The 24,324-nt window shown below is 51.7% G+C and overlaps 2 protein-coding genes across 2 annotated transcripts in view; one reads left to right on the plus strand and one right to left on the minus strand.

Moving 5' to 3' along the window:
• Nucleotides 1–2,516: 2,516 nt before the first annotated feature.
• PCID2 (PCI domain containing 2) lies at nt 2,517–19,460 on the minus strand. The gene is made up of 14 exons (XM_074378593.1): nt 19,313–19,460; nt 16,516–16,605; nt 16,006–16,079; nt 14,948–15,015; nt 13,976–14,015; nt 13,039–13,093; nt 10,318–10,421; nt 7,229–7,304; nt 6,566–6,707; nt 5,331–5,431; nt 4,403–4,476; nt 4,163–4,288; nt 3,269–3,392; nt 2,517–2,987 (listed from the first exon to the last, which is right to left on the minus strand). Exons 1-14 carry the CDS (start codon nt 19,346–19,348, stop codon nt 2,898–2,900), a joined length of 1,200 nt encoding a protein of 399 aa, XP_074234694.1. The 5' UTR covers nt 19,349–19,460; the 3' UTR covers nt 2,517–2,897.
• Nucleotides 19,461–19,596: 136 nt separating this feature from the next.
• Nucleotides 19,597–24,324, plus strand: part of CUL4A (cullin 4A) — a 35,949-nt gene continuing 31,221 nt past the window's right edge. The window contains exons 1-2 of the mRNA XM_074378586.1: nt 19,597–20,033; nt 20,678–20,793. Of these exons, the coding sequence (XP_074234687.1) occupies nt 19,880–20,033; nt 20,678–20,793 (270 nt within the window). The 5' untranslated portion in view covers nt 19,597–19,879. The remainder of the gene's footprint in view (nt 20,034–20,677; nt 20,794–24,324) is intronic.

Consider the following 24,324-nt stretch of genomic DNA (forward strand, 5'->3'; position numbering starts at 1 on the left):
CAGCCCAGGGAAAGGCAGGAGGGCCACCTCTGGCGGGGTGGAGGGGAACCTCAGCACAGGCCCCTGGAGCCTTGGGCCCGTCTCCAGCCATGGTTGGCAGCAGCAGCCAGGTGAGCAGAGGTAGGGGCTGCACGCTGAGGGCTGCACGGAAGCCTGCGGCCCCATGAGACCGCAGCCTCCACACACGTGGGAAGACGTGGGTCCGAATCACCTGGGCTTCCCCAGGACCAGAACCCCAGGGGTCCCTGACTTTGTACCAGAATGACAACTCACAGCAAATGGCTGGAAATGATGCACATTTTACGTTACTTTTTCAGTCAGGAGGTTGCATGTGCTCCCGGTTTCCCTGGGGAACAGAAGGGCCCTCCTGGCTGAGTGCTCTTTGGACGGGGCTGGGGCGCATGCCTGGGGGCCCCGACACAGCTGTTGAGGGAGGACTTTTTTAAGGGATAAAAAATTCAAGCTGATTCATACATTCTTATGACTGGGAAACAGGGAGTTTAAAGACAAATCAGATTTTTAACTCATGACTCTTTTTCGGGGGCAGCTGGGGAGGACCTGGGCCTAGCTGCTTATTAGGTTTTTTTTTTAAACGGAGGCACTGGGAATCGAACCCAGGACCTCGTGCACGCTGAGCACAGGCGCGACCACTGCGCTACACCCTTCCTTGTCTTAAGTCTCACAATTCTTCAACACACCAAGTATCTCTTTCATTTCTGATGTACTATGTTAACCCTAAAATTAAACTTTTTTTTTTTTGGCCAATCCGCAGAGGCGCTGGCCCATTTCTCCAAAAGGACCTTGAGAAAAATAAATGTGACCCTGACACAGACTAACGGAGGGGACAGCAGAAGAGAGAAGACTTTAAAGTCTTCCCCAAATTCGATTACATTACTTTCAAGCCACCTTGTCGTCAGCATGCCACTGCTTTAAATGGCTACTTATGACTTAAAATCACAAATGAGCGTTGCAATTTTATGTAAATAATACTGCAAAACTATCTGCACTCTCGTTATGGCATTCACTGCACTGCGAATCTGGATTTCCATGTGGAAATCACTGCAGACAGCACAGGCAGAGGTGGGTATCTCACTCATGTCTGCAGGGCTCTACAAAACAAGGACCACCACAGGAACACCACAGCCCCGAAAAGCCAGCTGAGATGGGGCCGTGTGAGGCAAAAACATCTCTGCTCACCTCACACATGTGACTCAACAAAGTGGCTGGAAGCCATGAGGAAGCAAATCCAAATAAAACCCAAAAAAAAGGACACAGATTAGATGAGGCTTTAACAGCGCCCTTTCACACTGGGGCAGAGACGGTCTGCTGGCATGGCGTCAGTGCAAACCGCCCCCCCATAGGACTCACCTGTGTCCGCGAGGCCGGCTGGCCGCTGGGCCCATGGGCCTGCAGACCAGTCGGGACTCAGGGCACACGCACCTGAGCCTCCGCGCCTTCGCCGAGTGTGGCCTCATCTTGTCATTAATGGTCAGTCCTCAATTTCAGTGTCACTGTCCACTATTCAAGAAGGTACCTGAGAATGTTGAAAACCCAGTGTTCTCTGTAGTTAAACCCAGAAACGCAGGCATGCTTACAGAAATTCTGGTATTCACATTGCAGTGAGAACGCCACTCCAACCCCAACTGAAGGGCGCCCACAGTCCCTGCTGAGGGGGGAGGGTCCAGGTTCCTGTCTGAAGCTGTGAGACCAGCACCCCAGTGAATGGGAAAGCATCCCCAGCCCCGAGTGACCACTAGCGAGCAGCCATCCTGTGCCGGCCCCATGGCCAGCTTTCCTGCTCAGGGAAGTGGTCGGGGAGGGACAGCTCGAGGGTCGGGAAGCAGCTGTTGGCCTGACACCTACAGACATGGGGCCCACTCTAAACTGCTGTCCTCACACCTCGGTCTGGATGTGCCAAGGGTGACAGTGACACTGAGACTTGGGAGATAGCCCACAGAGCCCACCGGCTCTCTGTGGTGCTTGCTCTGGAACCTGGCCCCATCCCACTGGAGAAGAACCCAGAACCTGCCTGCCACCCTGCTGAGCGCTGGGTCAGAGCCCAGGGGCGCCGCACCTTCAGGGTGGGTCACGTAGCCCCGGGAGAGCCCCGCAAATGACCCACGTGAAGCAGAAGCCGTGAGCGAACTGCAGACTCTGAGCAAGCCCGGTCAGGGTCCCTGCTTCACACCAAGGTCTGGGGTGGCTTGTCTGGCGGCCGGAGCACGAGATGTGAGATACACAGACAGACCCAGCGTCCTGGGCTGTGGCCGGGTCCTGGGAGGGGGAGTCCACTTCCCAGGGCAGCTCCTCTTTGCACAAAGGGGACAAGCAGCCTTCAGGCTCCTACTTTTGCAAAGATGAGCTACAACAAACTTTTCTTCTTTAATAAGTTTTGCATAAACAGAGGAAATGTGCATACTCCGAAGAAATGGCTAAAGTACCTGGAAAACTTAAATCAAATCGAGTTCAGCTTATAAAAAGAAACATTAAGTTAAACACTTTGGTCACACAAAATGTTCAAATTTAACATTTATAAAAATAGCTGTATCCCAGAAGATACAATAAGGAGCACACCATCTGTATAAATTCAGAACGCCCCTTTCATAGGAAGAACCACAAAGACGCCTTAGGAACAACACTCAGGGCAGGAAACTGCAGCCACCCTGCAGACAGAGCGCCCCACGCAGGGGCTCCGCCCACACTCCGGAGCCAGCAGACGTGCCTGCGTTCCCTGAAAGCCGGATCCCAGGTCCCTGAGAAGCGGGCGTGCGTCCTGCGACGATGGAGACGTCAAGGTCCCCGCGTGCCGGCAAACTTGGTCTCAGCACCCGGGGAGAACCCGGCGACTCCGGCTGGTTCCCTGCACGCCACCTTCCCGCCCCTGGGGCTGCCGCACGTCAGCACACTGTCGACAGCGGAGGAAAGGGGTTCTGCTTGCTGACAACCAGCTTCTGGTGCTGATGTGATATGTAGCCTTTGATGTGGCCCTGCAGGAGGGAGGGAGGGCGCTGCACTGAGCCAGTCACATGAAGGGTGTCGGGGCGGCGCCGAGCCATTCCTCCCCAATCCTCCCCAATCCCACTCACTAAGAGGAAAATGAATAAACGCGGATACGGTGGGGAACGTGGAAATACGTACTGTGCGCACCCACCCGCGCTCCCATAAAGCCCCCTGACTGTCGAGGTATTTTCTGGCCCTGATCACAACTGAGGCGACTGCATCAGAGCCTCAGAGCCCGGGCCCGCCCGCGGAGGTGCGGCCCACGCACCATGTAGATGAGGTTGGCCAGGATGCACTGCACCTCGTCGATGTCCACGTCCTCCACCTGCATGAACTTCAAGGCCACCAGGAAGGCATCCAGAGACAACTGGTGTGTTCTGAGTAACAGGCACCTAGAAGAGGGAGACAGGCCACGCCGGCCACTGCAGACCCACACTTCGAGGCCACAGGAGGGGCGCTGGCGCGCAGCGGGAAGAAACGCCTGCTAGGCCCGCTCCCAAGGAACGAAGAACCCCTCTGCCTGTTAGACGCTCGGACAGTCAGCGCCTCCGCGTGCGATTTTGACTTTTCAGGTTAAAAAAGTCACTAGTACAAATCTGCTTTTTAACATTTAGAGAAGAGCTCACTGAGTCTGGGTGCGCGCGCTCAGGTTTAACGTCCCTGAATCGGGAGGCACCTTCGCTGGCTGGTGTCCTGCGGGCCTGGCAGACGATGGTCCTTCCTGACGGGACATATTCCCCACAGCCATAAACAGCCTGACCGTGAGGCTGAGCTGCTGAGATCCTGCCAGGACCAGGCCTCGGAGAGGAGTCCACCTCCAGTCACGCGGGAGAGAGCCGGGCAGAGCTCAGCTGTCTGACAGCAGGAGGGCAGAGGCCTGGCCGGTCAGTGCCCACGCCCTGATGAACCGTGAAACCTGGGTGCCGAGGGCCGGTGCTCTAACCGCCTGTCCCGAGCTCTGTCCTCACGACCCTGGTGACCAAGCCAGGGCCCAGAGGCAGCAGCCCGGGGGACAGACTTTACTCCACAGAACTGAGGGGGCAGAATGGGGACCCCCCTCCCCCGCCTCAGAAGACACGGCATCGTGTTCATAACCTCATGACTCTCCTGCATGAGCCATTCTAAGAGTTTTAACTTATTAAAAAGAAAATACTTTGCTTACACTTTCTTAAAGAGGTTCCTGTAGGTGATAATCTTCAGCTTTTCAAGGATGAGGAAGATGCCGCAGCGAATGAAGAAGGTCTCGTGCTTGGCCAGAGCCTCGTTCAGGAGGAGCAGGTTGCCTTCGCTGGGGGATCACAGGCAAGGTCACGGCAAAGCGCGACCAGTCCTCTCAACACACGACGCGTTTTCTGACTTTGTATTTTAAAAGGTCCCAAACAGAAAGGAAAAGACACCCTACCTCACAGCTTTGGTCACTTCAGCAAACTGCATGAGGTGATACTTTTTCAAAAGCTCAATGGTTGGCATGTGACCCTGAGACAAAGGAATTTTTCAGAATAAGAACCTTTTCATTTTCAATGGAATTGTCTTTGATCAAAGTCCTACCAAGGAAGTATGTTTTAAAACCTTGCAACCTGTGTCTCAGCACGAGTTTGTGAGCAGCAGAACCCGAACTGACCCCCAGCAGGCCGGAGATGAGAGGGCTGCCCCGGGGCGGAACCCGGCCGCAGGGTCTGTCGTCGGCCAGCTACTCTGTCAGAGGAGGGGCGGGTGACAACCCAAGGTTTAGGAATACAGAGGCGTCCTCGAGAAGGGCCAGCTGAGAAATGTGAAATGGGCGGCTCCTGTGACGGCGGGTCAGAGTGGGGAGGGGGTGCCACGCCGTCTCTTCCCACCATGAACCATCTGGACCAGCTAAGTTTTAACCCTGTGTGTATTGCTTTGATAATTTTTAAAGATTTTTAAATGGGAGGAAAGGAAGGGCTATCACTTTGAGGATGTTTTAGTCCGTTAACTTCCTGGTCACTTGGCTTTTCTTTATATGGATCAAAAATGACTTTTGGTGACAAAGTAAGACACAGACAGGCTGGGATGCCCTTCTTCTTTCTTGGTTAATCTATTCCTATTAATTTAGACATTTAGGGGAACAGGGATCACATGCACTTGTCGCACACACGTCACACGTTTGAGTTAGACAATTTCAAGAGAAAAGGAATGCAGAGCCTTTCTGGAAGGATCGGAGGTGTCGGTCAGGGACAGAGGGCCCAGGCCACCACAGGGCTATTCCTCCTGGGTTTCCAGTGCGCCCGCAGGCGACTCAGCCCGTGGCCGACCACACGCTACTGTGAAGTCCATCGACCTCCTCAGAGCCGAGCAGGGGCACTTACCAACAGCATCTTCACGGGGAGCAGGTATATCAGGACCATGCGCTTGTTCCTCTGGCTCAAACGGTGGCAGTGCTCGAAGGCAAAGGACAGGTACTCCTCGGCTGCAGAGATGCCGCGGCCCGGCAGTCAGCCAGCCCCGCCCCGCCTGCGCCTTGTGCCCCCCCCCCCCCCGCCGCCCCGAGAAAGGCCCCAGAGGTCTCAGAAACCATGACTGTCCAACCACTGACACCAACACATCACTTCCTGCCGTGCTGGGTATTCAAGAACACCACCCCAGGGATATTCAGGGGAAACACAGCAATATCTTCAGGGACTTCAGCTGACACACAGGTGACCCTTGAACAGCGCGTCAGGTCCGCTGATACAGACTTTTTTCGGCAGTAAAAACCACATCCTGCAGGCCCGTGGCTGGCTGAACCCACGCATGGGGAGGAACCACGGATGCGGAGGGGATTAACCTCGCTGTTGTTCAAGGGTCAACTGTAATTTAAAGCTTCTATTCTCATGCTTGATACATCAAGGGAAAGGAAAAAGATGGGGGATAACCAAGGAAGCCCTTCTTCGGGAGCTGCAGTGCTATTACAAATGCTGTGAAAGAGAATAAGAAGCTGGTCTGCAGAACCCTGTACAACAAGGACCACAACTCCCACGGAGGCCATTGCTTTGCCCTCAGAGGACCGCGGCCTCCAACGCACAGAGAGAAAAGCACTTCTGTGCCTTGTGTGGCCTGAAGTCATGCTGCTCCGTGCACACAAACTGCTGGAAAGCGAGTGTGAAGTCTGGTCCAAGGGCGACAGAAGGAATCGTAAGCCTCCTGCCGGCCACTCCAAAAGTTCAACAAGGAAAAAAAATGGCTTCCTGTTCTTGAGAAAGCTAGCGACACAGACCACAGAGGATGACTTCAGGAAAGCACACCCCCCACGCCCGGTGCCCACGGGCCCCCCAGTGGCCAAGGGGACATGGATGACAGGCTCTGCACAGAGGGTGCAGCTCAGTTGCCACCCACAGAGAGGGACAGGGTGGGCACCGTCTCTCGGACCAGTGTGCGGAGAGAAACTTCCAACGGGCCTTCCCTTTATGCAACCAACTTTGGTGTCAAAAATTAAAAGAGAAATCCAGCGTGGCTGTGGATGGTGCCTGAACTCCACCTGCAGCAAGAACTGTGCTTTCTGAGGCTGCCCCTTGGGTCGCTCAGAGGCAAGGTCCTTACAAGCCGACAAAGAGCGAGGACACACCTTGCTTAAAGTCGCTGTCGAACATGGCCTTCCGGCCGACGTAGTACCTGTAGGTCACCCTCTGGGCGGTGCTGTAGCCATCCTTCAGGTTCGAGCTGTCGATGGCCCGGATCAGGGGCTTGCACAAGTGGAGCTTGTTGATCTGCAGGGACAGCCTGTTCTGAGCGTTGTCTTGACAGCCAGCTTCTGGCTCCTACGTACATGCCTCCTCAGAGTGGGACTTACATCCTCAGGACTGACTACTTCACAGTAAAATGAAGGACACGGCCACTCGGGCCGGACCACACCTGCTCCGGAAGGCCCACCGCGGGGCTGGGTCCCAGCGCCCCTCGCCTGACTTCCTCCCCCGAGGGGCCAGACTGACCAGGGCCTGCAGCTCCGCCCTCGGGGTCAGGCTCTGGAGCAGAAACCCAGTCCCGCTACGCCCGCGCCTGGTTTCCTGGGAGCTGGGCACCTGCCTCCCACGGGGGGGTTTAACAAGAGGACGCGTGCACAGCACTGGCAGCAGTCCCCGCACCGCGCGGATGCTCAGGGTCTTGCACGTGGCAAGGTGCTGCCCGGTCCCCGGCAATGCTGGGGGCCGCTGATAATGAACAGAAACGGGATCTGCAAGACGGGCAGAAAAAAACCCTAAGACACACAAAGTAGTCAAACAGAAGGTACCTTGAAATAAATCTTGAATAACTGGTTCACCAGAAACAGCATCCCCCACTTCTTTGAATCCTCTATGCCAGCACGACTACAAGAAAATAATTTTTTTTAAGTTACACAGGAAATGAAAATTTTATTTATAAATCACGAAATAAACTTCCTAAACAAATTAACATCTTGAGATAAAATCCCACAGGTCAGGTCATACTCATGAAATAAAATAACATTATGAAAGATGTCTCCTCTAATGGGTAAACTTGAAGAGACCAGACCGGGAGCTCTAATACCAGCTACGTGTCTGGGTGCTACATCCCCTGCCGCAGCAGATGAAAGCTGCTCAGTTTGCAAGAATATTACGTAAAAGCTAACCGTCACAAAGCATTTGTGAGAAATGGAAGAACTATTTTTCTCTGATCATTACAAGACTACTGAAACACAGCACAAAGTGGATGAATATCGGACATGCAGGACCCAGAGCACACATAGTGTGGGTCCAGGTGTGTGAAGTCACCAAACAGGCAGAGCTGCTGAGAAGGGGACTGCCCAGAGGCGGGATGAGGGACACCTCTGGGCAGCAGTATCCTACAGCTCTATAGGGGTTCACTGGACATCCATTTGCCCTCAAAATACAAGAGAGAAACTGACATGTTTAGGGAAGAGTTCACTGATGACCATAATTAACTTTGAAATGCATCCGAAACAATAAAAAAAAGAAGAAAGAAAAGCAGACAGATGTGCACAGCAGGGAGGACACGCGGACAGCCGCAAAGCCCTTGTGGCGAAACGCTAACGCCCAAGTGGTGAGTGTGCAGGTATTTGTGTGAAGTCGCTTCAGCTTTGCTGGGTGTTTGAAAATTTTCAGGATAACACGTTGGAGGTAATTCAGGGCTGAACCCGCCCAAGTTGGCTGCGAGCAGACCTTCTCTGGGGCGCCTGGACCCTGGGTGGCAGTGTAGCGAGAGCGCTGAGGCGGCTCCTGGAATCACTAAGTCCGGAGCATGAAGTCAAAGCACTTGAAATAAGAGGCCCAGAAAGGAAGCGAGCTGACCGTCCTTGTACAAGTGCCTCCTAAGACCAACGTGGGCCTGGACAGAGGCGCTCAAGGGCAGTCAGAATATGGAGGTCAGCTTCGTGGCTGACGGCCGGCCCCGCTGTGCGTCAGAGACGGGCAGTACCACCTCTGCACCAGCCTCAGAGCACGGCGTGGCAGGGAAGTCGGTGAGGAAGGGGACGGCCACAGAGCACTGTATGGGTACAGTGGTACAGTTTACCCAGCCTGGCACTGGGACAGTGACCTCTTCTGCAGACCCGAGAAGGGAGGTCAGCTGCGTGGGCTCTGCTCTGTCTGGAGGGAGGGGCCGCCAGGCTGCTCTGCAAAGTGGTGGTACCACGGCCCCGCCAGCAGCAGCCCCGTCCCCGCCCGCACTTGGACCCCAGCCATCTCGGGGGCGCAGTGTGCCTCACGGTGGCCTGGACCTGCGCTCCCTGGGTGATCAGTGGTGTTCAGCGTCTCTTCCTGTGCTTGCCGGCCGCTCTTGTGCCTTCTTGGCAGAAACGTCCAGCCTAATCCTCTGCCCACTTTAAACCAGGTCTCGTGGCTTTGTCTTGCTGAGCTGTAACAGCCTTCATATATGCTGGGTGCTGGACCCATACTACTATTTGCAATTTTTTTCCCCATTCCATGGGCGTTTCTTCCACTTTTTTGACAGTGTCCTTTGAAGCAACGAAATTTAAATTCTGATGAAGCCCAATTAACTTATCTACTTCTTGTCAGGTCACTCGTGACTTTGGTGTCACCTCCAAGAAAAGCACTGTCAGACCCAGGGCCAAGCTGCTCACGCTGTGCGGGAGCACACCCTCAGGCAGAGCCCTGCATACCTGCGGCTGTTGACTGAGCGCTGGCGGCGTGAGGGCCGCTCTGTGAGAGCGACCTGCATGCCCTCACGGACGCAGCAACCTAGTGATCGCCATCCAGATACGCACTTTCTCTAAGGGGAGTGAACACCAGCACCATCTGCTGGGAGGGCTCATGAAAGGAGGCTTTGGTGGGGAGACACGCTGGCGGGGCGGCCAGCTCTGGGAGGGGCAGTGCCAGGTTCGCTGACAACGGTGTGAAGTCCAGTGCTGGTGGGACCGTTGAGGTGGGGACAGAGTGATGAGAAGCGAGAAGCTGGAACGCTTTCTGGGAACAGTAGTTTTTGTTTATTTGGATATGGAAAGCTTTACTTTCTCTTTGCTTTGCAATTTCTAAAACTCCCAATTAACTAGCCATGATTTTATGATGGGTGAAGAGACGGCATTTCGAGAGAAAAACAAACTCTAAAGTAGAATCAGATGGAGGGTCTAGAACTAAAAAATGAATAACGGCAGAAATAAATAGTGGTTGACGAGGTCAGTCAGCCTGAAAGCAGGTCAGTACAAACGACCCAAAGGGAAGAACGAGAAGGGAAAAAGACTGAAAAGTAAACAGAGGCCCCAAGCCCTGTGGAGTAACATCACGAGTCCAACATACACATGCCTGGAGTCAGACTCGAGGAGAAGAGAAAGAAGGGGGCCCAACAGTAGATAAAGAATGAACATAAAAGTTAAAAGATTTATAACCTAATAACAGGCATCAAGTTACAGATCCAAGAAGCTGAATGAACCCCAAACGGGAAATACAAAGACAGGCAGGCACATCTGCCAAGTGACTGAGCCGAGGGAAGACTCGGCGGCAGAGGAAGTGCCAGCAGCTCCCAGGAAGCAGGTGAGGGAGAGCTGGCTTCCCGTCCAAACAGGCAGCCCGGTGGGATGACGTCCTAAAGTGCTAAAAACGGCCAATCTAGAATTCTCCACCTAGCAGAAAGGTCCTTCCAAGATGCAGGCAAGAGAAGGACGGTCCAGCCGGAGGCAAGCGTCCAGAAGCCGCCCAGGGAGCAGGCCTGCTGGCGAAGCCTTCTGCAGGGGGCGGGGCTGAGGGGGCGTGGCTAGGTGAGAAAGAGATTCTTCCCTCTGACTTGCTCACGCAACAAGGGACTCTTTAAAGCTGCCGGGGCCACGGGGGTGCGGGGGCCAAGGTGGGACAGGGGTGGGCTGGGGGGAGCTGGGGGGGCCGCACTCACGTGTCGCTGGCGCAGACGCGGAAGCAGCTCATCAGCAGCTCGGCCGCTTTCTCCAGCATGTCCCCCACCTTGCTTCTCCCCTTCTTCACCAATTGCTGGTCTGCCTGATAGAAAGTAACACACTCGTTCAAAAATTTTCTCTAGATTCCTTAGTTAAAAATAAAGTCACACAAAAAAGAGAAAAAAGACAGTCACAGCACACTTGAGAGCAAAGGCAGCACAACGAGAAGCGCCCAGGATGTCTGGGCGAGGTCGTCGGCTCAGAGCCGCAAACCCAGGAGCCCAGAGCGCGGGCCTCCTCCTCCGCAAACCCGCTGACCTGGGCTCACCCGTCCACCGGCCTCCACGGCCTGTGAGGCCTGTGACCATGTGCTGCGGGAAAGCCCTTCCTCATTGGCCATGAACCCCCGTCTCCCACGCACAGCCATCAGAACCCTTGATGCGCCCATTTCCAGCAGGTTCCAGTCACCACCAAGGCTGACGGTCCCCCATTTTCAGGACCTCCCAGTCAAAGAAGGACCTGCTTCTCGGCTCACGTCCCCCTCACCCTCAACATGACTGGGCTCTCAGCCGGTGTCTGTGAAGCCTGGGAGCCCCCAGGACACCTGCACGTGAGCCACACGATCAGAACCACGTTCCTGGCAACGTGAAGCCGCTCTCTCTTTCCTGTATCGAGTTTGTGCTGATGGTGGGGAGACAACCGCCGGTGAGGCTTCTAGGGGCTTCCCAGCGCCCAGAACAGAGCTCACAGCCACGGCGGCCTTAGCACCACACCTGCATCCTCCAGCCAGCCAGCCGACGAAGCTGACTTCACTTTAAAGTGTCCTTGACGACGCACTGCAGAGTAACGTCATTCAGTCTTGGTCCTCGATGCTGCATTTTCAGCAGCTTCGTGACGGAGCAGGAGGCATGCACACAGCATGTCTGTCCCAAGGAAAAGCACCAGGCCACTGCGGGGCTGCAAGCTGGCCCGGGGAATGGAGCGCCACAGGGCCTGGCGACCCGGCGTCACCTCGGGATGGTGAGCGAACAAGCCTGTCACTCCAAGCAAAGTGACAACACCTGCACCTTCAAGAAAAACTTAGAATACTGGAAAACTTGTATAGACCACCAAGAGCCTGGTAGCTTTCCACTGCTTCACGGCTGTCCTGACGAGGTCGCTGGAGGTGTTAACAAATGTAGAGTTTTCTAGTTTTCGTTTTTTTTGCATAATGAAACATGTCAACATTTGGAACAGCTGCATAACTCAGTGCGCAGAAACTTTCCAAGCGATTGATGATTGATGTACGATGTTACAAAGTCAAGCATACGATGTTACGATGTTACAAAGTCACACGGTGGTAAAAGAGCCTCAAAGCTCACCACACACTGTGGATTCTGATGTGACAGCAAAAAAAGTCACCGCTAAGCCTCAGAGGCCACACTGTAATGAACCTTAAAAACTATGCTTGGAGCTTTGGTGCAGCTCAGAGAAGAGCACCTGCCACCCCCTGAAAAGCCTATCAGAACACTGTCCCCTCCTGCTACAGCCACCTGAGGCAGGCCTCTCACCTGCGACCACACGATACCCTGCAGGGCAAACGCAGCAGCAGATATGAGAATCCAAGTGGCTTCTGCTGAGCCAGACATTGAAGAGATTAAAACGTAAAACAATGCCACTTTTTAGTACATTTTTTTCACCTTGAAAATAGTTTTTTTTATTTAAAAGTCTACTATGTTACCATGTAAAAGGTTTATTATTGGAAATAAATAAGTACTAAAAATTTCCCAGTTAAAATTTCCAATACAGTAAATATTGATATGATACATGTAAACAAAAGCTCTGGGGTCCTGGATAATTTCTGTCGGCGTCCCTGTATTTTCAGCTCTAAAGTTCTCGTGTGGTTCTGCTTTTCACCTGTGGACGTTCTCGCTTGTCCCCTGCACATTCGCATCTGCCCCCGGAGGCCCACCGACGGGCGGTGCTGGCCGTCTCTCCTCACTCAGAGCCTCACAGATGGAGAGTCCGATTCCTGCTGCAACACGTGACTCTCGATCACATCCAGGGCGTCCGGGCTGTCACGTATGAGAGGTGGACCTTCCTGTTTTGGGGCCTCCACCCACCACGCTGCCCAGGCCTTGCTGTAGGGAGGGCCTGCGGTGGAACGCTCCATGAGGTCTGTCCTGCCAGCTGCCTCCTCTGCCCACCCTCCTGGGTTGCACCATCTCTGTCTGTCAGGGGTCCTGGGCTTCAGGCTTCTCCAGGGCTCAGTCCACGACACATAGGAGGCAAGAAGGAAACGCAGGGAACTCGCCTCCCAGAGCCACGCTAGCCTCAAAACTCCCAGCAGGAGGGACAGGAGCATGTTTACTCTGTCTCGTCCAGAATCAGAGGTCATCAATAGTTTTCAAAACTGTAAAGGGCGTCAGGACCCAAGCGCTGAGAACCGCTGCTCCGAAGCTGGCTTCTGCCGACCCTCGCAGGGAAGCTACCCCATAAAGTCCCGAATCTTCACCCCTCACACCAGAGAAGCCCTGAGCCACCCGAATCCGCATCAGGGTGGAACCCTGTAGGACAGGGACAGTACATTCTCACAGCAGACCAGACCCAGGCTCACTCGCCTGCTGTCAGGCCGTTCCCCCATGCTCTCCACACCGGACACACCCCAACCCCACTAGCCCCTCCGAACTCTTGGAAAGGATGGCTTAAGAGGGAGCAGAAGACAGAGACGCTGAACTTACATTATTGGCAAACACCCGGAGGTCAAGCGCCACGGCATACATGACCGGCAGGGCCCTGCAGCAGAGAAGCACGTCTGAGGTCAGGGTCCGGTTCCCCCGGGGCACTGCCCACAATGCCCCCCGCCCCCCTCGCTGGCTGCTGCTGTCTCCCTCAGCCCCTCGGGGCAGGCTGCAGTGCCAGGAGTTCCACACCCACTGCCCCCGACCCCCTAAATCCGGGGGCTTCAGCCCCCACGGCACCTCCTCACACTGTGCCAAGGCTCCCTTCCCACCCCGGCTCCCACCACCATCTAAACAGCTCCTCCAGAACAAGATGTGGTTCACAATGACTTCCTAACAGGACCTGATGTACATACTAGCCAAAATGCCCTAAATGACTTTTTAATCCAACTGGCAGTGCTGGTTTTTTGTGTAAGGTAAATCTTCACTTAAAAAGGTTGCTTCTTTTTAAAGTAAAAGGTATTTGCAAGCCTTCAGTTACTTTAGTATAAACAAACTTCCAGTATTTACCTAGGTTGTTAATAAATCATAAAGCGGTTTATCAATGAATTAAAAATAACCCAATTACTATATATTCTAGCGCCCGAGTGAACTGTAGTTGATCTACATCTTTTATCCAAGTTTAAAAACAAAAGAAAGTTCAAAATTGACAATTAAAGGGAAAAATAATATCTAATTAATATGTTGGGGTATGGAAGGGCTAAAATAAAAGCAATACTTCGTATTTACAGACGCACACTGCAAACCACCTGACAGAACTGCCATTCAAACCCACACTGCGAGCCCGCCCCATGTTGACGCTGTCATGTCAACACGTGACATTGAATACTGGCAGAGGAAACACAACATGTGCTTACTTAGAGTAAATTTTTTAAAAGCTTCTCAAAAAAAAAAAAAAGCCATTTGCCAACTTTCAGCCGTCTCTGTCTGTACTTACCAGTTCTCTTCTTTGTGGGCCTGAAAGGCCCGTAGGAATGATGTAAAATATTAAGGAAGGTCTGACTGACAAAACTGAAGTAATGCTACCAGTGACGGAGTAAAAAGCAAGAGGGTTCTCAGCTGTAATGGGAGCAGCTCGCCTTTCAGAAGATGATGGAGCCTGGCAGTCAGTTCCTGAAGGAGAAGAGCCCAGGAGCCCATGGTCCAGACACCCGAGCACCGTGCGCTGTCAGCACAGTCTGTGCACTTACTTCATGCACACTCTCCCCGGAGCAAGAAAAGACTACTGTTCTAAGTCGGCAACTTCGCACATTTTATCCAGTGTCTCTGAGCCCGGATGATCACAAGTTACACGCAATGTGCTTCAGGACCTGGACTGTAAAGTTTCTTTCATCGATTACAGAGTTCTTGAATTCAAAGGAGACTTAGCTGGTTAGTAACCAATTCTCTTCTGTGTATTAATTAAACAAGATGGTTAAAAAATAAGCAACTAAAGCCTGGAGATACGTGTAGATGTGAGAACATGCACCGACTAGGGCCTGAGCCTTGGGACAGCGCTTACATGGCTGAAGTCAGAAAGTGGCCTGGTCCTGGCGCCAGCACCACGACTAAACGATGCATGTTGTGTCTGCTCTTCCATCTATATCTGGACCGGGGGTCCCTGTATTTCTCCAAGGGGACCAGCCCATCCCTGTAGCTATACTAAATGCTTTAAAGGCAACAAATATTATTCTTCACAAAAGAATTAAACAAAATCCTTAACCATAATCAGTGTTCCTCCCTACTATATGTCACTGGACAGCAGTCTTAAGGTCCATGCTAAATTTAAGTACCTGAGTGAAACAGATTAAGTTTTTCTTCCAAAGGCTTTGCTCCTTTCTAATTAAAGGTATGGCTGAAAGGGGCCCCATGCTTCAAGCACCCAGCTGCATCCGTTACATGTTGAACAGTAGTGCAGCTGACAAAGGATATTGGACGATTACGGTCTGGCATTTGTACGCCTCAATGAAGTCGTGGTTGCTCACTGCGTATGTGCACCTGCAAAGGCAACGTGGAGCCTGAGGACTGATGGGACCACGGGCCTGCCCCCATCACAGCACCTGCTCTCGCCTGAGCCAGGGTCGAAGCTGGAGCTGCTGCTGGGCAGGTCATGAAGACGCCCACAAGTGACCTGGTGCAGGAGGAAACCCCACAGCGTCCCGAGCCTGTTCCTTCAAGTCCTACAAGAAGCCGAGTTGCAGCAGGTTTCACAGTAACACACTAGTGGCCCCTCTGCAGCGTCACGGGGCAGGCTAGGCACTCTAACCAGACATGGCAGAGTCCATCACCAAGCCTAGAACCTCATCGCACATTGCCCAGACTGAGGAAGTTGCAGTGAGCCCCATGCCACAAGGTACTCAGGGGCACCCCGTTTCCAGAGACCTGCCAGGGCTCCCAGGCCCCCACACCTTGCCCCACAGCCCCGTCTGCTCTGAAACACTGGCGAGATGTGCAGGCAGGAGGACGATCAGGTGCCACACAATTCAGGACCTGGGGCTTCGCCTGACGGGGCACGAGAGGCGGAGGCTGTAGATGTGACACCTGAGTAAAAAGCACTCCTTCATTTGCTCGGCCCTGTTCTGGTTTCTTTCCCAGAAAGGCAAAGAGGCCAAAAAATAGGCATTTCCACGGACACCCCGGGCGGGCCCTACACCCTACTGAACAGAAGACCACGACCCCGCCAGCAGGACGCACACCACCGGCTATCTACAGCACTACACAGCGGCGCAGCAAGATGCGCGTCCACACTCCCACTGTAACTTAAGAACATACATGATCCCGGAAATGAAAACGCTTGCTAAGATTTTAAAGTATTTTAAACTTCACAAAATTTTCTCAGGTTTTACCAAAGAGAAATTACAAACACACTTTTCTACTTTTTCAAAGGAGATTTTTCGCTGCTTCAAGCATAAGATGGTATTAAATAAAATCCCTAGTTAATTCGGCCATTTCCAGATTTGCTCATTCTTCTTCCCACCCGTGGGTTACCTTAAATGAGCTGCAAACATTTCGTCATAAGGGGGTTCCAAGACCTGCTGACACTTCTCTTCTGGGGAGGCCAACTAAACAAGAAAAATGGCAAAAATAAAATGAACAGGGACAGAAAGAGTGCAATGTGTAGAAAGGGATTTAGACAAACCTTTATTTCAAAAGAATTTACACCTTACAGTTTACAGTAACTTCGCACGTTAGCCCTTCTAAGTAAAGGCTCACGACTTCCACACAAGCACCACCGACGTAACAGCGCAGGAGAGGAACAGACTTTGTTCCCGTCTTCCACTGGCCAGGAAATAGTCTAGGCATATTCTTACACAGCTTAATGGTTAACAGCCGGCCAGCGGTTAATGAATGAACTGGAAGCAAGACAAATCGTGTGGGAACTCTGCAATTACCAAACCAGAGTGGCAACATTCGTTTCCTTCTCACTCAAACGCTGAACTTCTCTTAGGAAGCAGGCGATGTGGAAACCCCCAGACGCGTTAGGGCCCTGCCACCTACCTGCAGCCGCGGGTTGGCAACGTGAGGATGCTTGAAAGACACCAGCTCTGCGCAGGACGCCCCGTCTCTGGTGTCAATGGCTTCATAGACCTGAGGCATTTGAAGATAAGTACTAAGAGGAAAATAAAGCCCCTGGTCCTCACAGGACCCAGATGACATACCATACTCCTCTAAACTTCACTTTTCCCTACGCTGAAAGGAGTCAGAATAATCAAAATGCAGCAAGTCAGTGCTCCTCAGCGAGCAATCACTGCATCTCAAAATGAGATCCTCTGGAGGCAAACTAGTGACTTACTATTAAAAACAATGAAAGAGCAGAATAAGCCAGTGGTTTATTATCTGTTTATTAATGAAGGTGAATTATTCAGATTTTACTAAGTCATACTAACAGACATCTGAAAATTCACTTATAAAGCTTATGGAAAAGAAAAGTTTAAAACCCACATATATCCAAAACTCAAAAGGCTTCTGCTCAACCTAAACATAAAAAAAAAAAAGAGAGAGGGGAGGGGAATGGCCAAATAACTGTCACAGTCACACAACGCGACAAGTAAGTACAGGAAGAAATGCAGGGTCCAAGTGCTAAGATAATATTCATACACTAAGCAGGATGCACCAGATGATCCCGGCCAGCGGGATGGGAGCTGAGGGGCCGAGAAGATTTTCATTTCATGTATTTCTATACTAGAGGCCTGGATTACAGGAGACATTTTGTAATTAGAAAGTCAAATGATATTTTAAAATTTTATTTATCAAAAAGTGACATAAAAATCCTAAGTGCAGGCAGAGCCAAGCACAAAACTGCACATACAGTATAATTTACCCACCATAAAATTAGATATGTAAACGTTACGTACATGCAAGACTCTGGCCAGGGACGTCGTAAAGAGGACACCCAAACAGCACACACATGAGAAGGTGCTCACACCACTACTCGCCAGCAAAACGCAACGAGAAACCCACACACCCACCAGCATAGTCAACACTGAAAGGCTGACCCACTAAGTGCTGCCAACAATACAAAGGAACGGGAACCCCCAGCCATTGCTAGTGGGAGGCGAGGAGGTACAGCCACTAGGGAACACTGAGCATGCTCCTCTCCTGCCCAGGCATCCCTGGCCGCAAGGAAGCGGCTGCAACCCACAGGGACGGCAGGTGACCCAGTGCCTGGTCTGCTGACACTCAGGGCAGCAGCTGGGAGAGCTCACGCCACCTCACCTCAAACAAGTCACAGGATACAGAATCCGCCCCTTGACTATTCCACAAGGATGCACGTGCACTTACAACTGAGCAGCAATCCCACTCCTGAGGTTCTACCGTACAAGAATCAAAAGATATTCACGCAGGGCTGCTGTGGACGTGTTACACGTCATCACGAAACGCACACAATCAGTGTCCCTGTCTCAGGTAAACTGGCCAAGGCTGCCGTAGTTCCCGTTAAGGGTGTGTGAAGGAAACAGAAGGATGGCGACAGACGGGGCAAATCTTAGAGAGCTGAAGGCTCCTCAGCAGACACCAGGGTCACCCAACCCAGGTGCCTGCCCCGTCACTGTTAATGTATCCCGCCCCAGAACAGCAGGGTAAAGGAGGGTTCCTCTGAGAACGCAGGGAACAGGACTGAGAGGTCACTGGAGAAACAGGAGAACGTGGAACTTAGACCAGTCCAGGTTAGTGCACTAGCGTGTGGAGGTCTGAGCACTGGTAAATCACTCAGCAGCAAGTTTCACCCTGCCTCCACTTATCCTGTGCGCAGACTATCCTGAGCATCCACACTGGTCACTGCTCAAGGCACGGGCAATGCCCTCCCACTCCCCAGAACCAAGTGGAAATAGGTGTGGGCAAGAGAATTGTAAAAGAGATATAAACATATGTAAAAGATAAAAGATATAAATGTATAAAAGATATGAAGAGTATAAAATCCTAGAGTCTATATTCAAATTGGTTCTCAAATGTCTATGTTCTTGTTCAACTTTAAACTGATACTGAAAACTGTTAACTCTGCAAAGATAAGGCCAAGGTAGACCTATTCTTAAAAAAAGATCTTAGGCCTCAATCAAAAGACTGCAAATGAATGTATGTTTGTATGCTTTTAGTTAAAACAAAAGCATGTACGTGGTTTTTCATGATTCCCGTTTAAACCAACTTTCTCAATTAATCGAACTAATACTTCCAACCACGTTGGACTATATTCAGTTGCCAGCAGACACCTCCAACTCAACACGTCCAAACTACATTTATTTTTCCCTCCAAATCTGTTCAGCTCTTCTGCTGCCCAAGCTAGAAACCTGGGAATCATTCCGGACTCCTCCTCGTCCCCCAGCCACACATTCTCATTCACCAAGTCCTGGCAATGTCTTCTTCACATACTTCAAAAATCCATTCCCCCTTTTCATTATCCTTATTACTACGGTTCTAGTTCTGCGAATTAGCACAGCTCCGTAGAGAGACCACAAGCTCTGAATCCATGAGTGTCTGTGTCTGCACTATGCGGCTGCGTTTTCAGGCAGTTTGGACAAACCCTGAGAGACACACCTCCCGCCGAGCGCTACACGGAGCAGCTCGCAGCGGGACCACCTGCTCCCTCCCCTCCTACCTCCACCCGTCTGCTCCCCTCCCGTCCCCGCCCCTAAATCGAGCGGGCGGCCGCCGCGGCTCGGGGGCCCCCGGACACGCAGTGCGCCTGCTTCCCGTCTGGCGCTCGAGGGCTCCGGCGCAGCGGCGAACACACTCCCCGGGCTCCCGCTCCGGACCGCTCCGGCCTGCACGCAAGGAAGCGGGAGGACAGCCCCAGCGTTACCTGCTGAAGGTACTGGTTGATGGTGATGTGCGCCATGGCCGCGTCCGCCGCCGCCCCGCCGAGCTGCGCGCCCCGTCGCAGCCGGCGTCGCGTCACTTCCGGGCCGCGGTCCGGCCCCGGCCCCGCGCCCCCGGCCCCGCCTTCCGCGCACGTTGGTTCCGGGGGCGGCGTGTACGCCGGAGCGCGAGCCCGGGGCCGGCATGGCGGCGCGCCCGGGCTGAGGAAGGTTGGGGGCTGCGCTGCGATTCCCCGCCCCCCTCACGAGGCCGCCTCGTCCGCACCCCCGGTGCCCGGGCCCACCGGCCCCTCGACTGTTGCGTGTTCCACACGGACCGCGGCGGGCGCGGACTGCGGCGCCCGCGAGCTCGGGGCCGGATCGGGCCGCGTCGGGTCGGGTCGGGGTCCGGCGCGCTCCCGAGGCCTGAGGCGCGGGGTCGGGGTCGCGGGCGGGCCGGCGGCGGTTGGGCCGAGGGAGCGGAGGGCCGGCGCGGGCGCAGGCCGAGGCGGAGGCCGAGGCCGGGCGGGCGGACGGACGGGCGGGCGGGGCGCCACGCTCCGGGCCGCGCCATGGCCGACGAGACCCCCAGGAAGGGCAGCTTCTCGGCGCTCGTCGGGCACACCAACGGCCTCACCAAGCCCGCGTCCCTCGCCGCGGCCGCCGTCACCTCCAAGCCCGGGGGCGGCGGCGGCTCCAAGAAGCTGGTGATCAAGAACTTCCGAGGTGGGTGCGGGGCCCGCGGGGGTGGGCGCGGGGCCTCTCCGCTCCGCGCGGGGTCGCGACCCCGCTGGTCTGCCGGCCGGCGGCGGCCTCCCCTTCGTCGGGGCAGCCGGTCCGGTTGGGGTCAAGTGGGCCGCGTGATTCAGGTGTCTTGGTTCGCGCGGCCGGGCCGGGAAGCTCCCGCGACGTGATTTTGTTGCTTCCTCCGCGTCTCCCGGCCCTGCCGCTGTTAATGCCTCCAAGTAAGCGCCTTTGACGCGGATGTGGCCGTACAAGCCTGTTCTCCACCGTCCTCCCAACTGTGAATAATTTAAGTCAACTTTAAACGTGTAGAGCTTGACTGTCCGTGTTTACGGGTCTGTACAGTCCGCTTGTTAAGTGAAGAAGCTGTGAGATTCGCGTAGCTTCTACACGTGCTTGTCCTGAGTATCAATCCTAGGTGTGTTCACATAGTAACGCCAAGATAACTGTGACTGCACGGTTTCTGTTCTAAGCAATGTATAAATATGATACTTTGTATCGCGGAAACCTAATTTCTGTGTTCTTACCTGTGTGTCTTCTAAGTACTTTTTTGTAGAATTTTTTTTTTAAGATGTGTGACTCTTAGCATGGTTGCCTTTCCCCACGGACTCTATCTGGATTTACAGACAGACCTAAATTGCCTGATAACTACACTCAAGACACCTGGCAGAAGCTTCATGAGGCAGTGAAAGCCATACAGAGTAGCACCTCCATCAGATACAACCTGGAAGAGCTGTACCAGGTAAGGCTCCACCTACGGCGGGTGGTAGGGCTTGGTAGAACTCTCACTGAGCTGTAAAGCAGTTTCTCAGACAGGGAGACCCTCGAGAGGTGAGGAGGCCAGCATCCCGTCTTCCACTTTCCTGATTGCTTTTTATAGTTGTCTAAACAGCGCGATTATCCACATCCAGTGAAGTGTGATGCAGACGTGGATTTCTTGGTCCTCCGTATTGTTTCGGAGCCAACAGTGCAGAAATAGTAGAAATCCAAATGCCTGCCTCCAGCAAGAGCAGTAGGAGTCCTCAGAGTCGGCAGGTGCTTCCAGGTTTTGGTGGTTGTGGGATTTTTATTTTCAGGCTTAAGCTGCCTGGGAAGTACTTATAGTTAACCCGTTACGGAAGAGGAGTGTTTCTAAGAGCCACATGACTCTTGTCATGTGCAAACGGGTTTTGTCATATTTAATTTAAAATAATGATGTTCCTTGTCTAACAAAAAATGGTCAAAAGTTTATTCGGGACATTCCAGTTACAAGCAGGTTGGTTTTTCTGATATCTTGTTTTTAAAGGACCACATTCTCTAACCAGTCTAATGTTGTCTACATTTTCGGTAACACTATGATAGCACAGTTTCTTTTCTTCTTTCTTTTTAGGTTTTACTAGGTAGAATTATCCCAGTTTGACTGCACACACACATTATGTTGCGTGTAAATACACATACACAGTATACTGCACGTGTTTTTTTAGCTCACATGTATGTACTGATCATTGTTTCTAAGAACAGATTAGAGCTTTAGCTTTTTAAACTTACATAGCTGTATGACAGCGCAATTTCTATTATGAGACTTGAGGTTAAACTTTATTTTCTGTTTACATGAGTGGTTACATTGTAAAATTCTGGAAACCACAGATAAATGCAAAGGAGAAAATTAAAGTCACCGATACTCCCACCACCGCCAAAGACTGCTACTGACGCTTGATGGCCGTATGTCCCTTCTTTGTCTTACGTTTGTGTGAGTTCGTTGCATTTTTTAAGTAGCTATATTAAAGTGTGATTTGCATAGGATTTGTACTTCAGCAAGTCTTAGCAGATGTATACAATTGTGTAACCACCACCACAGTCAAGATGCAGTGTCTCCACCACCCCGTGAAGTTGCCTGCGGCCCCTCTGCATTCATTCGTCCCCTCTCTCCCCGTGCGTAGCAGTTGCTGACCGGCCCTGTGTGTTTGGCTGTTTCCAGGACCTTGCCTGAGTGGAGCAGTGTGCTTTGCAGTCTTCCGTACCTGGCTTCTTCCACTTGGGAAGTGCCTATGAGATGGGTGGTGCCTTGTGGCAGGGACTCGTTTCTCTGTTGTTGAGTACTCTGCATTGTCCTGAGTTAATGGATGTCTGGGCTTCCAGCTTGGAGTTGTTCTGAATAAAGCTGCTGAGAACAGTGAAGGATAAGCCTTGTGTGTGGAAAACCCTCATATCTCTTGGGTAGATACCTAGAAGTAGGTTCTCAGGGTCATACGGAAAGTGTGTATTTAACTTTGAAGACATGTCCTAACTGTTTTGAAAGGGCTCCCTCCACCTTTTTTTTTTTTTTTTTTAATTGAAGTATAGTCAGTTACAATGTGTCAGTTCCACCTTTTTTTAAAATTGAAATATAAGTGATTAACAATGTTAATTTCCAGTGTACAGAAAAGTGATTGTTACACATGTATATATTCTTTTTCATATTCTTTTTCTTCACGTTATTACAAGGTATTGAATATAGTTCCCTGTGCTGTACAGAACGACCTTGTTGTTTATCTGTTTTGTATAGAGTAGTTTGTATCTGCTAATCCCAAACTCCCAGTTTATTATCCCTGCCCCCTTTCCCCTCTGGCAACCAGTTTGTTTTCTGTGTCTGAGGGCTTCACCATTTGCATCTCTGCCAGCAGTATGTGAGCGTTCCAGCTGTTTTGAGTCCTTGCCAACATTTGGGATTGTCAGTCTTTTCAGTTTTTGTTATTCTGGTACGTGTGTGGTGGAGTTGCGCTGTGGGCTTCGTCTGTGTTTCCCCTGATGACTTTCAGCATTTTTTCTTATGCTCGTTGCCATTGCAAATACCTTCTTCAGTGAAGTCTCTGTTCACATCTTTTGCTCGTCTTTTAGGATGGTGTTTACTTTCTTATTTCCAAGTGTTTGAGTTTATTATATGTTCTGGGTACAAGTCCTGTATCAGATACTTGCCTTGCAAGTATTCTCTCCCAGTTTGCAGCTGGTCTCTTGATTCTCTTAACTGTGGCTTTCAGAGAGCAGAAGTTTTAAATTGTGATGATTTCTTCGTATCAGTTTGGTGCTTTCCAGATTGTGCTTTTAGTATCTTTCTGGAAGTCTTTGCCTGATCTAAGGTGTGAAGATTTTCCCTTGTATTTCCTTCTGGACAGTTCAGGGTTTCAGCTTTTACACTTAGGTCTATTATCTGTTTTGAGGTGAATTTTTGTGTGTGTTGTGAGGTATGAATCCAAGTTGTGTTATCCCCGTGGATGCCCAGTTGGCCCAGTGCATTTGTTGAGGAGTCTTTCTCCACTGAATTGCCTTTGCTCCTCCATCGCAAGTCACTCCCGTGTACCTGTGGGTGTGAAGTCTCACAGTCTGGAGCTCTTGCCGCCAGCTTTTCCCTTTTTCACAGTTGTTTTGGCTATTGTAGGTCCTTTGTATTTCCGTATGAATTTTAGAATCTGTTTGCCAGTTTCTACGCAAGAAGGCACACTAGGATTTTGGTTGGGATCTTGTCAAATTGCAGGTGAGTGCAGGGACAAGTGGGGCCCAGCTGACGGCGCGGGGCGCAGCCCGCTGTTTCTGCAGGTCGTCCTCCGCTCCCCCACCTGTTTTCTAGTCCCAGGGCACAGGTCTCGCACATCTTTTTAAGATTTCTCCCTGCGGCAGTCCGCGTCTTGATGGCATGATAAATGGTGTGTGGATTTGAGTTTCTGGCTCTTGATGGTATGCGAGTGATTTTTAGATGCTGGTCTTGCAAAGCGTACTTGTTTCTAGTAGCTTTTTATCGATCCCGTTGGATTTTCTGTGCAGACAGTCACGTTGCCTGTAAGCAGAGGTAACGTGACTTCTCACTTTCTAGTCTGTGGGCCTTTTGTTGCTTTTCTTGCCTGTTGCGCTGTTCAGATCCTCCAGTGTGATGGTTAGTAGAAGTGGCAAAAGCACACATCCTTCTTTTGTTCCTGATCTTAGGAGAAAGCTTGCAGTCTTTAGTCATTAAGTGTGATACTAGCTATGGATTTTTCAAAATTACCCATCATTGTGTTGAGGAAGTTCCTTTCTGTTCCTAGTTTACTAAGAGTTTTATCAGAAATACGTGTTGGATTTTGACAGATTCTTCTGCAGCTATTGAGGTGGCCATATGATTTTTGGTTTTAAGTTTGTAAACAACATTGATTTTTTTTTCTTTAATGTTAGACCAGTCTTTGACTCTGGCATAAATCATACTGGGTCATGATGCATTATCTTTTTAATGTATTATTGGATTTAATTTGCTAGTGTTTGTTAATTTTTGCATCTATGATCACAA

The sequence above is a fragment of the Camelus bactrianus genome, chromosome 14, assembly GCF_048773025.1.
Source record: "Camelus bactrianus isolate YW-2024 breed Bactrian camel chromosome 14, ASM4877302v1, whole genome shotgun sequence".
NCBI classification, from domain to species: Eukaryota; Metazoa; Chordata; class Mammalia; order Artiodactyla; family Camelidae; genus Camelus; species Camelus bactrianus.